The sequence below is a fragment of the Etheostoma cragini genome, chromosome 12, assembly GCF_013103735.1.
Source record: "Etheostoma cragini isolate CJK2018 chromosome 12, CSU_Ecrag_1.0, whole genome shotgun sequence".
Taxonomy (NCBI): domain Eukaryota; kingdom Metazoa; phylum Chordata; class Actinopteri; order Perciformes; family Percidae; genus Etheostoma; species Etheostoma cragini.
In genome coordinates this window covers 3,914,568-3,931,485 of record NC_048418.1, presented here as the reverse complement: position 1 = coordinate 3,931,485, position 16,918 = coordinate 3,914,568, and the positions used below count along the sequence as shown (strand labels likewise).

At 43.7% G+C, this 16,918-nt stretch overlaps 1 protein-coding gene across 2 annotated transcripts in view; it reads left to right on the top strand.

The window, feature by feature from the left end:
- The window catches only part of chd7 (chromodomain helicase DNA binding protein 7), a 68,908-nt gene extending 54,363 nt beyond the window's left edge, over nucleotides 1-14,545 (top strand). The window contains exons 25-40 of one of the 2 annotated variants that reach the window (XM_034886995.1): nucleotides 442-531; nucleotides 3,592-3,695; nucleotides 5,259-5,388; nucleotides 5,794-5,900; nucleotides 7,213-7,624; nucleotides 7,821-8,029; nucleotides 8,186-9,211; nucleotides 9,617-9,783; nucleotides 10,241-10,495; nucleotides 10,692-10,862; nucleotides 10,999-11,232; nucleotides 11,699-11,914; nucleotides 12,104-12,244; nucleotides 12,541-12,645; nucleotides 12,822-13,002; nucleotides 13,186-14,545. In XM_034886995.1, the coding sequence (XP_034742886.1) occupies nucleotides 442-531; nucleotides 3,592-3,695; nucleotides 5,259-5,388; nucleotides 5,794-5,900; nucleotides 7,213-7,624; nucleotides 7,821-8,029; nucleotides 8,186-9,211; nucleotides 9,617-9,783; nucleotides 10,241-10,495; nucleotides 10,692-10,862; nucleotides 10,999-11,232; nucleotides 11,699-11,914; nucleotides 12,104-12,244; nucleotides 12,541-12,645; nucleotides 12,822-13,002; nucleotides 13,186-14,219 (4,582 nt within the window). In that variant the 3' untranslated portion in view covers nucleotides 14,220-14,545. The remainder of the gene's footprint in view (nucleotides 1-441; nucleotides 532-3,591; nucleotides 3,696-5,258; nucleotides 5,389-5,793; nucleotides 5,901-7,212; nucleotides 7,625-7,820; nucleotides 8,030-8,185; nucleotides 9,212-9,616; nucleotides 9,784-10,240; nucleotides 10,496-10,691; nucleotides 10,863-10,998; nucleotides 11,233-11,698; nucleotides 11,915-12,103; nucleotides 12,245-12,540; nucleotides 12,646-12,821; nucleotides 13,003-13,185) is intronic. The other variant, XM_034886994.1, reaches the window with a different exon arrangement.
- The last annotated feature ends 2,373 nt before the right edge of the window (nucleotides 14,546-16,918 follow it).

Sequence of the window (16,918 nt, the reverse complement as noted above, 5' to 3'; positions counted from 1 at the left end):
TGTGTGTGTGTGTGTGTGTGTGTGTGTGTGTTTGTGTGTGTGTGGTATGTATGTATGTAAAATTTGCAAACAAACTGCCGAGTCGACAGTTATGCTCCGCCGTGACCACAGCGCTGAGTGTGTGTCAGAGCGCCTCTCTCTGTCAACATTAAGAGAAGACAGATGAATTCAGCCTTACGCGCTCTCGGATACTGAAATTTGGCACCGTTTGATTTGACGTGAATCGGTCCTCGGTCCCAAGATGTTTGCTGTATGTAACCAAAAATGTTGTAGCCTATAACACTCGTGACAGTTCTTAGAGTGCCTTTTGAGAAAATGTGCGAGGTTTATTCAGTGCTAAAAACTTGTTAGTCGCAGCCCGGCTAATCTCTAGTCTGTGTTGAACTAAACCAGACAACTCTACTAAAAGGAGAATTTTACCAACTTGACTTTGTTCTGCAGGGTGTTGCTGAGGGTGAGGATGCTGTATTATCTGCGACAGGAGGTCATAGGCGACCAGGCGGAACGTACTCTGGAAGGATCTGACGCCAGGTTAGTTAACACTTATTTCAGTGTCTTCTCTTTAACCACTTCTTTCCATGCGTATACAGAGCGGACTACAACATAGAAGGCAACTTTATTTTTCCTTTTCTCTTTTCACATTACTTTACTCACATTACTTAGTTGTCTTTGTAAGTGAGCCTTTTGCTGTTCAAGTAGATTATTCAGTTCCATTTCTGTTTACAACACACTAATCATAGTCCCACTTTCTCTCTCCGACGTCTGCGGATCTTTAAAACAACATCTTACATTTTTGTTTGTAATCTGTTGTATTAACCCCGTTGGCCCGCGTTGGTTGTATATAATGAAAAACAGCAAAAAAAAGGAATCTTCAATTCATATTTTAATCATTTTTACAGTCATGAGAGCTTGAAACTTGCAGTCTTTTCCAGCTAAAAGCTAACATGGCTGTCACTGTGGTGTCTTTGTGGCCCTTACAGAAGGAGTTATATCCAGCCTGGAACTTATGCCTTTTTTGGGGTCTTTGAGCAACAAATCCAAAGTCTTACATCAAAGATCAATCCACTTTATGTCCATAATTTATGAATTTTTGGCCGCTGAAAGCCATGATGGTTTGGGAGACGCTTGTTTTTGTGTTGTAAACCAATGAACGGCAGGTCTGTCACACATTAGGCCCATATAAGGCCGGCAATGCTTCACCCGAGGTACAACAAAGATTTGCTTATTGTGAGGAGAGATCACTCAAAGTCTAAATAGTAAGATTTGACTAAAGATTTTCGAAACCGTTCTACAGAGAGAAATAGCATTACTGTTTTAAGTCTTGGCATAAGTTTGGGCCTTGTTTGAAGAAATGAGAATTGAGATTCAATATCTATTTTATTTGTCTTCATGGTCCCAAAACCTTTTTTTAAATTAATGTGACCTCACTGCAGCACAAATATATTAATAGCCTAGTTTGTCCTGAAAGAAATGTTTATAGATTGACTGTGGACAAGAGGGTTGATGTTTTACACACTTTTATAAAAAATAAAACCAGATGGACCACAAGTTGTCAAAAATACCTGAGGGTGCAGAGGGTTAAAATCACTGATTTAAACAAGCATGGACAGAAAACAAAACTAGTGTTCTGTTCCTGTGTTTTCAACCCAGAATGGCTGCCTCTGGCTTTGCTAGTCTTTCCAACATTTTGAGAATTTGTAACTTGTCCAGACCTCCTTAAGGGCCCATAAGTTTGGCAACCTTATATTACTTCTGAACTCCCAAATGAACACATCATCCAGCAGAGGATTTTTCCTTGAATTCAACATACATAATGTTTACAGTCAATTTGAAGGCTTTCATGTATTGGGTGCATAATGAAAGTGAGTTGAGAGATGGATATTTATATGAATGTGTAATGAATTATTACTAAAGTGTATTTCCATCTGTTCTAGTGGCCTCTTTGGCAGGGTTCTTTTCATTCTGACAAAAAAAAAACTTGTTTCTATCAGGGGAAAATAAGCTTTCTATCTCAGTTTTGACCCAATTTAGAGTTGTTGTTTTTTGCACATTGACGAGCTATTGTCATTTGGCATGAGGCCTTACAGTGCAAGGTTGTGGATGTGAAGGTTTGCTAAACGGTTTTCTTCGTCTCACCCTGACAACTCCTAAACTGCTTCCTCTTTCTTTTTCTGTTGCACCACACATTTCTTGCCATCTGTCCATCTCTCCCTTCTCTCTGCAGTCCACTTTAGTCTCTCATCATCTCCCATCCCCCTCTCATCACCCTTTCACCCAGATGTGATGCATTTATAATGTGGAGCACGTGCACTTACGTTGATCTCTCCCACTCCCTCCCCTCTCTTTCCCATCTTCCCTCTCAATGGCGTGTGTGTGTGTGTGTGTGTGTGTGTGTGTGTGTGTGTGTGTGTGTGTCATACGGGGTGCCATCGTGCCAACATATGCCAGGGGGATTTAGCATGCCAGTCTTGGCGCATATATGCGTGTTGCCAAGGCCAGGCATGCTGCTGTTTGCAGAGATAAGGGACTGTTTCCCTGGTTTCTCCTCTCCTCCTGTCACCTTCCTGTCTTCCTGTCTTTCTGCTTCTATTGTGTATTGTACCCTTTCTCTCCATAACTAGCTGGAAACACCATTTTCTACCTTCCTTTTTTTCCATAATGGAGGATTAGTTTTTTCCTTTTTTGTGCCACAACAAACAATGTAGCTTGCTCATTATAACTATTGTGAGTTTGTCATTTACATGCATGAAGAATTCTGATCTTGACCAAGTGGTTAGTTGGACTTTTTGTAATTTGAAAAGATGGGTCAAAGCAACAAGCTTGGACGTTAGGCGTTCTGTTTTTCTGTACCAGTCAGCTTTCTTTCTCCAGCATCCGGAAGAGTTGCATCCCTCGGTACTATAGGTAACTAGTACAGTCATGTTTTGTGAATTTTGGTGCAGAAGTACCGGTTCCCGTAACATCCCTATACACTAATATTTTTTCCAAATCCATCAACTGTATTGCTGATTGCTTTGGACAAAAATGGATGATTTACACAAAAAGCAATGTGCTGTTTTAGTTTAAAGGAAAAGTCAAAATGTGAAGTAGTACTTCACATATGGCACTGGGTGCCATAGAAAAGAATTATCAAAATATAACATTGGCCTCTAGAGAAGGGATTTGAACTGCGATTTGCTCATTCCCCCAAAGTCAGGGTTAAGCCACTAACCAGCTGTACAGGTAGGTATCGTTGGAATAGTCTCATCAGTTCTTTTTATTACTAAAGATTTTTTTTATTATTATTGAAAAAAAAAATTACAGAACAATTTGAATTTTCGGTTACACTTTACTTGTAGGTGTTTACATATGAGTGACATGACACTGTCATGAACATATTATCAACATTTCAAACGTTTATGGCATAACACTTCTAACAGTAAACAAAAGTTAAATTACAAAAGTTTTTGTAATTTACTGCTCTGGGAAGGCAATATTTTGAAGTTTATTCATAACTTAAAGACACGTTGGGGATCAAGCCCAACTGGAACTAATTCAACATTTTAACAACAGTTTAATTTATCAGTGATTTTATGTTCATTTCTGCCACAGTGAGCTGGACATCTGGATTCCCCAGCCGTTCCATGCTGAAGTCCCAGCTGACTGGTGGGACAGCGAGGCAGACAAATCCCTGCTCATCGGTGTCTTCAAACACGGTAAGAAGCACACACACTCCAGCAAGCTCATACACCTACTGTACATATAGATCCACATCTTGCAACATTTCAGCCTATAGTGCATATATATGTGGTGAAGACAAAATGAACATCACACACCCACATTAACATGTCAGCACCTTCTGACACACTCACAGACACATGCAGGCATTCACATACACATCATTCAAACTGGGTGAGGGCACACAAACAAATATCCCACCCACTTCTGCTGCCACCGGTTGATTGCTGTTGCTATGGTGATAGCGGTACGCAGCTGGCAGGCTCAGTGTGCTATTGCGAGTGTGATTGATGGGTGGTTTCACCATGAGCGTGTGCATGTTTCTGCTTTGCAGTTTTTTACAGGTGTTAAACTAATTATTACAAAGCTAATTTCAACGTTAAAATAACGTGTTTTTTCTTACCGTTAACCCGGTTATTTAGATAATTTGGAAAGTTGCCCTAATTTCCAAATTACCCACCATTCGGTGGTAACTAAATGTAACTCCCAGTGGCGGACAGATGAGATGGAGTATAGTGTCTGTGCGCAGCGGATGAAGACCCTCATTCATATTAATTTGACATAATTGTCATAAGTTTCCATCATTGCCACCCTCTATGATTCAATTAGGACACACATACACATACAGGAGTACAAAAGGGCTCACCCATAGTTAATCATAATCCTCATTCACTAGGGAGGCCCTTGGGGGGGGGAACTAACGCACACAACCACACACAGTCTGCTTTGTATGCAGAAACACGCACGCACAGGCACGCAAAACAATGCGTCTCACGCACACACAGAAAAGTGATGGCCTGTAAAGGCCCCGATGATTAACGTTTGGCTGTGGGCACAGAGCTGCGTGTGTGACAGAGATGATTAGGTACAATGCGTCATATCTTACTACAGATGAAAGGTTAATGGAGAGACGGTGTGGTCCTGTTATGGTGGCCTTCTTTGCTCCTCTTCTTCCTCCTGTGCACAATCATTTTTCCCTTCTCTACTTTTTTCCCTTTTTCCACCTCTATATTTCCCCTCATCCCCACCCTCTCCTTCACTGTGTCTCAGTAGGATCTGCACATTCTAATCTGTTCTGGTTGAATGCCCCTAACGGACAAACACACACACACTTTCTCACACCCACTAGCTCACTTTCACAGACGCCATGACATGTGCACTTTTTCCTCTTCATTTTCTCTCCTTCTTTATCTTTCATTCTCTCTCTCTCTTTCTCTCTGACACAAATGAGCACCTGCAGGCTCACTTGGATAGGCATGCGCGCACACACACACACACTCACTAAAGGCGGGTGTACGTGCACAAACACACACACACACACACAGGCTGTCTGTCTTGTCAGCAGCTGGCTCCTGGGGTCTGCCCTTCTGCTGCTGTTTTTGTCTACTCCATTTAATATGGGATGCTGTGTGTGCGTGCATGTGTTTAAAAAAAAAAAAAAAAGGATTATTTGGCATCATGTCTGTCTGAAAGTGAGCTGTGTGTGCTATGCATCTTCAGACATGGTTTCCAAGCTTCTGTATTATTCTTTTTCTCTTAAGGCTATGAGAAGTACAACTCAATGCGAGCTGACCCCGCCCTGTGTTTCTTGGAGAGGGTCGGCATGCCGGACGCCAAGGCTATCGCTGCTGAGCAGAGGGGCTCCGACATGATGGCAGATGGCGTTGAGGGGTAAGAGAGAAGGCAACACACACCAAAAAGCAGGTTCTCTGCTACCCCTTCCCTCAAGTATTATTTTCCATCTCAGTGATATATCACATTTTATTACCCTTTTCCAGTCTCTTCCCCCTTTAAACTTCTCAACAATTAACTTTAAATAGTGCTCAGAATGCTCAAAATCTGATAAATAAATGCTTTTGATTTAAATCCTGTAGTGCAGTATCTCCATAGATGTGACTGGAAGCAGGTGTAGGCACACATGTTTTTGTATCTGATGTTTTACTCTGAAATATAAAAAATAATTGTTGTGCCTCTTTTTATTGTTCCCTTTCCGCTTTGTTGTGTTATTTCTTCAAGTATTAAAAGTGAAAATGATTATGTCTAAAATCTCCTTGCCTGTCTTCCCAACCTCTACAGTGAGGATGAGGATCCAGAGTACAAGCCACTGCGGATGCCTTTTAAAGATGAAATGGACGACTTCACCAACTCACCACTGGATGACACTGTGGAAGGTGAAGCCGAAGGTAAACTTTTAATTCAGCCCGAAAGAGTCAATTATTATAATATTTGGAGCAAAAAATAGTAAATTAAGATGCCACTACTGACTGTTCTTGTAGGCCTTAGTTTAGCAGTTCCTGCAGAAACCGCTCTGTTAGTTACTAGGGGTGAGGAAGAAAGACGTCTCTTTTCGGAAAATTTGTACCTCTTACACTAAGAATTATGGCCAATAAGCCAGCATTGAATGTTTAAATTCTTTTTTAAATGTTTGTAAATGCATTCCTAATGCAAGTTGTCTAACTGAACTAAAAGAAAATTAAAGTAAATTCATCTGTTTATTTTAATTGTCTTATTAAACATATGCTGTTTTAAAGTGTTCATATTCTGCTTTTTGGCTTTTTCCCCTTATCTTGATTGTGTTATCTTTTTTTGTGCACGTTATAGGTTTACAAAGTCAAAAAGCCCAAAGTCCCCCTCCCCAAATGGACTTACCATCTCCAACAGAAACACTTTTCTTAAACCGTTCCAAACAGCTCTGTTGTAGTCCAGGCTTTACTTCCGTAACGAACGTGCGCCATCTTGTAACACACGTTGTAATGCTCACCCAGCTGCTAGCGTGGCACATCCTTGTACTCTGCAACTAGCAAGCTAGCTGTATTTTCTGCGCATGCGCGACTCCCAGCAAAGATGGAACAAAAGTGAGATGTCTCACTCTGTAGCTTGAAGGAGAATTCCGGTCGATTCCAACACGTAGCTCTGTTGTTTGTAAATTTGGAGTGAGAAAAACGTAAACAATTGGTGCTGCTTACGCTGAGTTATTGGAATTGACTGGAATTCTCCTTTGAGCAGAGCTAAACACACAGGGTGAAAAGAGGAGCTGCAGCAATGTGCAGTATAACAAAACATGCTGTTTTCTGAAAATTAAACCACATAAACCTATTCTGGTACAACCTCTAAATACAATTACAAACCTGAAAAGGAGCATAATATGAGCACTTTAAAAGTAGTGAGTGAATTAATGAATGTGTTAATTAATTAATGGTCACACAGTGAGGGAAAAAATGAATCCTGTATAGAAATAAAGAATGTTAATGCATCAAGATTCATTGATAATGTTTTCATCATGGCATTGTAGTCCTCGGAATTGTGAGCTGCCTGGAGATTCCCACTCCTATTGGTTACTGCCACAGGCTTTTCAGTCGTAACCCTAATTAAACTACCACAGGCTGTGTGCCACATGAGCACAGGGACGTGTTTGAGAACAAATGATAAAAAGATGAACAGGCTCCTTACAGCATTTTTCTCCTTTTTGTTCCTCTCTGCCCTCTCCTCATGTAGCTAAATCAGGTGAAAACGGTCAAAGTGTTTTGGGCGGAGCTTCAGGCTCCAACGAGCGACTCTATTGGCCAGCAGCCTCAGCTCTGACTGCCCGTCTGCGTCGCCTCATCACGGCCTACCAGCGCTCCAACCGCAGGGAGCAGCTCCGCCAGGAGGCCCTCAACCGGCCTGATGGTCGCAGACGACGACGCAGGGAGTTCCTGCCTGCCATCGGGATGGTTACCGATACACAAGGAGCAACTTACATCCAAGATGGAGCGGGGGTCTTCTTGACAGAAGGCAGCCAGTATCTGGCTAAAGGAAGTTCTTACTTTGCCAAAGGTGGGCAGTTCATGCCAGAGGCGTCACCAGTGATGACCGCCAGCTCCCTGATGACTGATGGAACCATGTACTACAAGGAAAGGAGACAAAGGTATTGTTGCATATGATGTCTCATATTTGCGTACAATTATCCTACGTACAGTATATGTATACACAAGATTATTAAGTAATTGCCCTACGGCATTGCATCCTGCAAATCAGTATTCAATTATGCCAAATAATTCAAATCAAATCACTACATTACTTGTTGTAGTTAAACCTTTGCTCACACATTTTTTCTTTGTCAGATGGACTCGTCGTGAGGAGGCTGATTTCTACCGTGTAGTATCCACCTTCGGAGTCGTCTTTGATACCCACCGTCAGAAATTTGATTGGGCACAGTTCAGGGCATTTGCTCGACTGGACAAGAAAACAGACGAGAGCTTGGAGAAATATTACTATTCATTTATTGCCATGTGTAAACGGGTCTGCAGAATGCAGGTCAAGACTGATACAGGTAAGAGGAAAATTAATTGCTTATGGTTATTGCAAGGCGCAATAGGATATTTTGATCGTTGCAGATGTGTTCAAATAGTTTGTTTGCGTGTTCTTGTGAAAAACTGAGAAATATTTGTTTATTTTTCTTAATGAAGACTGTTTTTTACCTTGTTAGAACTCCCAGATCCAACGCTGATCATTGACCCCATCACAGAGGAGCGTGCCTCTCGCACCCTGTACCGCATCGAGCTGCTACGTCGCATCCGTGAGCAAGTTCTCCCCCACCCGCTGCTCTCTGAGCGCCTCAAGCTTTGCCAGCCCTCCCCAGACCTCCCAGAGTGGTGGGAGTGTGGCCGCCATGACCGGGACCTCATCCTGGGGGCTTCTAAGCATGGTGTAAGCAGGACAGATTATCACATCTTAAACGACCCTACCTTGGCCTTTTTGGACGCCCACCAGCGATTTACAAGCCAGCGAGGGCCTGGTGTCAGCATGGGAGTACAGGGAGAGGTCACCAAAGCGGGGATGGGGGCAACAGAAAACATCCCTGCACCCCTCTTCACCTCTGCAGAGCTGGCAAGCGCGGCGGCTTCCGCCCAAATTGCCGTCGATTCAGCTAAAGAGGAGGGAGAAGGGAAGGAGGTGAAGACGGAGGTGAAAATGGAAAAAGGAGATGCCAATGACATTCCATGTACCAAGACTGAAACTCCTGATGACGAGAAGGAACATGAGGGAGAGGTCAGAGAAGGGAAAGATGAAATCGCTGCTTCACCGAGAAGGGAGGTGAAGAAAGAAGAAGAAGAAAAAGAAGAGGGGGCCCAGCCAAAATTAGAGAAAGAGGAGCACGAAAAGCAGAAAGAGGAGCACGAAAAGCAGAAAGAAGAGCAGATTGGAGAAGGAGACAAGACTTCCACGTCAGCAGATGACCAAGACAAAGACTTAACAGAAGAGAAGAGTCTGACTCTTGTTGACTCTCTCAGGGACCAGAGGGAGATGACCACTGAGCTCACAGAACATCCCGACTCCTCTCCTAAAGCACAACTGGGCCACAAGACTTCAGAGCAGGGAGACAGAGAGGAGAGGGAGAACCCGGAGTCTCCTAAATCTCCAAAGTCAGCTGACACAGAGAAGAGCCCAGAGGAGGAAGAGGAAGAGAGGATGGATGAAGATGACAAATCGGAGAAATCATCTCAGGCTGAAGGTAAGGGGAAAGTTTATTGCTTTGTCATTAGTATGGAATTAGTCATTGGTCTCTGTGGGCACAGTGTTCACACTTTTGTTTTGAATTTGGTTTACCAGGGAGAAGATGATGTGAAGTTCTTAATGTAGCTTTTACACAACATGAATGTCTCAAATATCTTTCTTTAACTGTACTTTTATTATTATCCTTTTTGTTAACCAGTTTATTTTCCCTGGTTGTCGGCCCCCATCATTGCTGACACCACACTCAATCACAGGCCTATTCCTGGTATTTCCCCTCATGACTTGGAAGTGTTTTAATAAGTTCCAGGGGCGAGAGAATAAAATGAATTTAGATCCCTTGATAAAAATTTGGAAACCCTTTTTAATTAAGAGCGGCAACGTGACTTTGCCTCTCTCCACACAGCGAGTGCTGCGTCAGAGCAGAAGAACTTTGATGAGGAAAGTATCGCATCTCTGAGCACATCTGCTCAAAACGAAACCAGAGATGGGTTCTGCCCCGATGACCTGCCAGAAACCTCTGCACTGCAGGCCTTACAGGACCGCGCTTTTGCCTTCTCATTCTGGCCTAAGGTGAGTTACAAACAGAAGGAAGACAAATAAAGGCCAGTCGCTAATAAACCCAAGAAATAATCACCCAGTTGTCATTCGCTCTATTCACTTCAACACTACTGTTTTCCAGTTGTTGTTCCTGCAAATGTTTCAAATTGCCCTTTGAACCTTTTTAAGCTTAATATATGGAGCATCTGTGCAGGACCTGTTGAGTTTCATTGACAGTAACAGCGATTTTTGAATATAAAACAATGTTTTTGTTAAAAGGGAAACCCAAAGCAGTAGTGAATGAATTATGAATTGTTGTGCTGATGGTGTTAGTGCTGGAAATTTATTCATCAACATGGGTGGTTTTTGGTCAAATATAATCAAATAGAAGGCATGTCTCTCATATAAGCCTATAACATTCAAATACTGTAGTGGGAACCATTTGAGAAATAGTTGATCATTAGCTCTCTCCATTCTCTCCACTCTTCAGGATCGAGTGATGATCAACAGGATGGATAACATCTGCGAGGCTGTCCTGAAGGGCAAGTGGCCTGTCAACAGACGCCACATCTTTGACTTCCCCAGTAACCTGTTACCAGGCCATGGCTCCACAGTAACCCCAGCAGCCGTAGCCACGGTGACCGAGAGCCCGCTGCAGAGGCGGAGCCTAGCCGAGCTGACAATGGCCGGCATTCATACACCTTACAGTGGGAGTGAGGATAAAACACTATCGCCACAGGTTCATGTGAGTATTTGCGTGCATGCACACACAAACACACAAATTAGAAGGTAACTTTAAGCACTCTGCTTTTGTAAGTAATTATACTGCTAACGTCTTTAGTATTTAATGTTGCTGAAGTACCAGTAGCAACAATATGACAAGTTCCTAGGTGAGATGCTGTTATGCAGACACAGGTGTGACTGTTACCCTTATGTTGCAGGAGGATGCTCTGAGCCTGACAGTGCCTCGGCAGAGGAGGAGGAGAAGGAGGAAGATTGAGATTGAGGCAGAGAGGGCCGCCAAGAGACGTAACCTAATGGAGATGGTGGCTCAGCTGAGAGAGAGCCACTCTGCTGCCGAGTCCCAGAGCCAAGCTATAGACCTCACCAAGGTGCTCACATAAACACACACTAACACACTCAGACCATTAGGTTCCTAATTATGGTCCTCCAAGAAACTGTGTAATTTTTACATTAAAACTAAGTCAAGTCAATTAACTTTTTTTTTCTTCTTTTTTTTTTGTATAGGGTATGCACCATCACCACAAGGCCTCTCCGTCATTGGCTGGCTTCCCCAGTGCCCTGGTGACAAGCCCATCCCTCAAAGCCCAAATGGAGCTGCTTCAGCAAGCCCCACCCTCTGGACACAGAGCCAATGGTGCACTGGAGGCTGACCTGCCCATCATGAGGAGGAGGCGAGGCCGCAGGAAAAATGTGGAAGGCCTGGAGCTGTTGTTCATGGGCAACAAGAGAACAGGAGCGGTATGAGTGTGTTTTAATAGACAGTAAAGTTGTCAACATTTTACCAACACAAAACAAGATAGTACGAGAATACAATTAATGGGGTGACCCCAGCAAGCTATTTCAGACAGGCAACTCAAGCTGCACTGCTGTATACACACGTGACACGCTTCACGCTCCCATCAATTTGGCGGTCTATTTAAGCTGCTTATCAATGATGCTGCTACCCTGCTCCCATATTGCTGACTGCTCTGTAAGCTCCACCCACCACCAACCCAGCATCCACCTGCAGTCTCCAGCCCGGGGAAAGCTACTTTATCACATCCCCAATATCTTATGTAAACCCAATCTGTAGGGAGGGGTGAGGTCGGAGTCTGGCCGCCAAACACAATATTCCGCTGTTATAAGCATTTCAATCGTAAGGTTTGTTTGAATGAAATGCATCTTTCATTCACCTCAATTTTCTGTGTCCTTCTTGGACATTCAGGATGATGGTGATGGGACAAAGGTTTCAGGTGTGGAGGTGGTTCAGGATGCTGCCCGTGCCCACAGACCCCTCTCCGTGCCAGAGCAGAGCCCAAGTGCCAGATCTCTTGCCTCTGGCAGTCTGGAGGAGGAAGAAGCAGCAGTTTCCAACAAAGAGCTAGGAGAGTGGCTGAGGCAGCACCCAACATACACCATGGACATGACTGGATTCACACCAGTAAGTCTTCCTCTCCTTAAAAATGTAATAGATTTTTTTTTTTGCTCTTCACCTTTAGTCCTTTGTTAGTGTGAATCTAATCAGGAATATGTCTTAATGATTTGTTTCTGCTGTTTATTCCTGCCTTCTTTTCTCTAAGCCACAAGTTATTCAAACCCACCTCTCTGTTTTTTGTCTTCCTGTCAACAGAAGAGCGAGGATTTATTGCTGTCTCAGTTTTCTAAGCCCAAGCAGAAGCGCCATCGCTGTCGAAACCCCAACAAGATAGACATCAACACCCTGACTGGTGACGAGAGAGTGCCTGTGGTTAACAGACGCAACGGACGCAAGGTAAGCTGACACACATCAAGAGTCTCCACTCTAAACAATTTTTTTTAAAGGCTAGAATTTGTGTTTTTTCAATTACAAGGTTGTTGTTGTTTAGCCCAAACAGTCACATTGCTGTATTGTACATTTTTATATAGTTCATTTTCTACCAGAAATATTTTGCCCTTTTCAGGCTGTACTTGGCTTAAAACAATATTTCAAAAGGTGTACATTATTGAAATAGTTTGAGAACCACTGGTCTATATATTGATTACTTTTTATTTTCCAAGATAAACTCATTTCATCGCTCTGTTCCACAGATGGGCGGGGCCATGGCTCCACCAATGAAGGAACTTCCCAGATGGTTACTGGAGAACCCAGAGTATTCTATTGCCCCTGATTGGACGGACATTGTGAAGCAGTCGGTTAGTAAACAACTAGCCTATGGATTTCACTGTATATAAAATGTTTCTTCAGTGGTTATGTATATGAAAATGGTTAAGTTATTGTTTCCTTTATGGCCCCTCTGGGCTCAACCTTCTCGAATTGCCAGCTTGCAGCTTTCAATTAGTTTTCTAACCTAAAATCATCCTCCATACAGGGTTTCCTTCCAGAAGCCATGTTTGACCGCCTTCTGACCGGCCCTGTAGTTAGAGAGGAGGGCGTCCGTCGACGGGGGCGACGACCTAAATCGGAGATTGCCAAGGCGGCTGCAGCTGCCCAGGCAGCAGCAGCAGCTCAGGCTGCCCAGGCATCGCTGGCCTCTGCTGTTTCATCTGCAGGTACACACAGAATATATTTTACCTTTGTCTTGAAATAGCTCCATCGTCAATCTTTTGTTTTTTTATTTTTTTAAGACACATGTGTAAGAGATGGGATTTTATAACTGTTTGTGTATGTGCTGAAGAGCGTAACTTTAAACCTGCCGTGTTCGTGTTTGTGTGTGTGTGTGTTTGTGTGTTCAGGAGGAATCAACCCTCTGCTGTTGAACAGTCTGTTTGGAGGAATGGACCTGTCATCCCTCCAGAGCCTTCAGTCTCTTCAGTTGGCTGCTGGTCTGATGGCCTTCCCTCACACCGCCGACCCCAAGCACGCTGCTGCCAACGCCGCCACCGCCTCCATGATGCCCCTTATGTTGCCCGGTATTGGAGGCCTGCCCAACATGGCTGGCCTCCCGAACATGTTTAGTCTAGGCGGGCTGTTTGGAGGTAACCTGGCAGCAGCTGCAGCTGCAGCCTCAAACTCCATCACTGACCCTTCACAGAACACCAACGGAACAATGGAGAGAGACGGAGGAGAGAGTGACGAGGCAGTGACGACGAAGAGGAAGAGAGATAGACAGGAAAAAGAAGAGGGAGAAGACTATGAAGAGATGGGAGATGATGAAGAGGAGGCTGATGGTAATGAAGAAGTGAAGAAGAAGGCGAGGAAGAAGGAGAAAGGGGGCAAGGGAGGGGCTGAGAAATCAGTTAATGATGTAACTGGAGCTCAGATCCCAGCTGCTGATTCGACATCCATCAACGGTGATGCCGCAGCCCTGTTAGCTGCAGCCGGAATGTCAGCAAATTCCCTGGCGTTCAACCCCTTCCTCCTCTCCACCATGGCCCCCGGCCTCCTCTACCCCTCAATGTTCCTTCCTCCAGGCCTTGGAGGGCTCAGTCTGCCCGGCTTCCCCACCGCCTCCACCCTGGCCGAGCTGCAGAACGCCATGGCTGGAGCGCTGGGGGGCAACATTGTGACCACAAACCCCCCAAAAGACGAGGAGGAGGAGGAGGACGGTGACGATGATGAGGAGGAGGAGGAGGAGGAGAAGGGGGGGCTGAAAGCCACAGGAGAGGAGGAGTTGGAGGGAGGAGAAAGTGACTTGGCTGAGGAAAAGGAGAATGGAGCGGAGGAGGAGACAAGAGGCAACGATTCAGCCTTGGAGGATGGAAGGATGGGTGAGGAGGAGGAGGAAGAGGAGGCAGCGGCGTCTTCACAGAAGGACAAGAGTGACTGAAATAAAACGCAAAACTGACTGGCCTTGGACATTTCCTCACCTCTGACCTCCCCTCCCCTCTTCCTCGCCACGTTTACATGCCTCCACCAGAAATATCCAAACTATTATGAATCCTGTTTTTTTTTTTTCCTTTACATTATTGTTGATGATTTCTCTCACTCTTTATTTTTTGACCAGACATATTTACTATGCGTCAGAGAGAATAAGGTGTGTTTGTGTGTGTTAAGTTAAATCTCTCTGATTGATAGTGTAGTCAGGGAAAATCCTCGCAGCCGCTCGCTCAGAGTTCAGCTCCTCTTTAAAGACTTTCTTCCTGTCTGGTTGGCCTGATCTCACAATCCTGCAAATAGGACTTTACAAGGTTCCAGTAGTGCTATTATTATTATTATTATTATTATTATTGCTGCTGCTTTCAGCTCTCAAATCTTTATTTTTGCTTCCCTCTTTGTCTGGACTGTTTTGTTGTTGTTGGCAGCATCTCATCAAGAAGAGAAGAAACGTCTGCTGGTGACGCTTCTTCTAACATCGGTTCTCAAAAAAGCATTACAGCTAACCCGGCTGTCTGTCTGACAAAGCTGCTGCAAAATGAATTGTGGGTAATTGAGTAGATTGAGCTGTTCTTTTTCAGAGCAGATTTTTAGTTCTCACATATCAGACCAGGTAGACTCTGAGGAGGAAAACGAGACCAGACTGGCCTAAAACTCAGTCTCACACACTGACTACCACAACATGCATCTTCCAACACATACTTGATCATTAGCTGCACACACATGCACACTCGCACATTCAGATGTCCACCACTACACTAACCCTCTCTGTTATGTGACTGTTTCTGGGAGGACTCGTCCCTTTTTGAGTTGATGTGCGTGGGTGCATGCACACTGAACCAATACTGTTAAACCCAGTCCCACACTGTTTGAATACCAGTCTAGAGTCTTTTCACTGCCACATCTGAATCCTGTCTCTCTTTTCGAGGCGGCTGGTTTTGGCTCAGGAGTGGCAGGCGGGCTGGGTCTGCCACCAATCAGGCCTTTTGATTGGTCCGCTTCATGTCGCTGAAACCAGCTGTCCACGTTTGGAGGATTCTGTAAATGGATTTGGAGGTGGTCCACACAGGGATGTGATGTTTCAGGTTTATTGTTTAAAGGAGGCAGATGGCTGATTTTCCCGGTCGCTGCCACATTAAAATCCATTTTTTATTTGTATTTTCTTTTCTTCATATTGCGATAGTGTCAGACCAAGTGCTGCTCCCTAGTGACCTTCTCTTTTAAGACTGTTTCTCTAGTCACACACACTGACACCAGGCCTGGCCGAAACAGGACCGAGACACATTTTCAACGGAGTTTGAGGTTCACAGGTATCTAAATGAAGTTCAACTCTGGTTGCCGAGTAGGTTATAAATACTTGAAAAGTGCAGGTGGTGCTTGATTTGTTTCCATTTCCAAGGCCAGTTCAAGTTTCAAAGATAAATCGAGCGCTGCAAGTGGTTCAAATATTTGAAAATGCATTCAAACACACTGTGGCCAGGTCATTAACATTTGCTATCACAGCCAGCCCAGCAATGCAGAGAGAGGACTGGGACGGGGAGGGAGATCAGTTTTTGCTGTCTGGAAGACACCTTCCCCTTCAAGTTCCTTGTTGTCCTGTGTAATGCTGAGACAGCAATAACCAAGGCAGCTTTTGAATGTCCCAACATCACTCTCTCAACACACACACACACACACACACACACACACACACACACACACACACACACACACACACACACACACACACACACACACACACACACACACTATATGAATAACCACAAGTGTCGTATGAATAGAAAGTCTAAACTAAAACTGTAAATGATGACAAATAAGTACTGCAATCAATTTTGTCTCACTCTGTTCCTGTTGATGCACTGGTGTTAAAGAGTTAAAATAATCAGGTACCTTTATTACTTAGCTACTTTTCTTGAAAATAAATGGACTTTTTGTTACTTTTAGCCAGCAAGCTGAAGAGCATTACCTCAAAATTCTTATCTAGCCTTGAAGTTTACAGACATACCATTTAAATGTTTTATTTCCTCTTTTTTTGGTGTTTGTCTTTTTGTTTTTTGTTTTTTTTGAGACATCATGTATGATGAATTGTAGCTATGATGCTTTTAATAAAAGTGAATCATGATATTCGCCTAGGAAACCAAACTGTTGCTTGGATCTCATTATTTTTCACTCCTCTGTACTTTTTAGGAAGGCTCTGATGGCATTTTGTGCAACACTTGTTTCCAGGATAAGATCAGACTGATCCAGCTAAACTAAAACCACAGCTGACTGATGCTACTTTCTACCCTGCTGCAACAAATACAATGCAGCTTTTATTCTGATCTACTGTGTGTAGATATGGTCCAATTGAACAATTCCAGACAGGACCAATCAGGGACTTGGATCAGTTTTCCAAGGAAGTTATGGAATATCAGGGAATTCCATCGACTTTAACCTTCCTTTCGATGGATTTTAGTCTATTGAAGTGATAAACTTGAGTAAATTAGCACACCAGGAAAAAAATTAACAACGTCCACTCAAAAGCAACTATGCAAACATGGCTGTTGAAGATTAAGAAGTGGTTAAATCTCAGAAAAAAGCTAAGTGGGCCTTGAGGTAAAGGATCACTGGAGTTTAACAAAGTTGTTTACATTCAAGTCTGACAAACATATC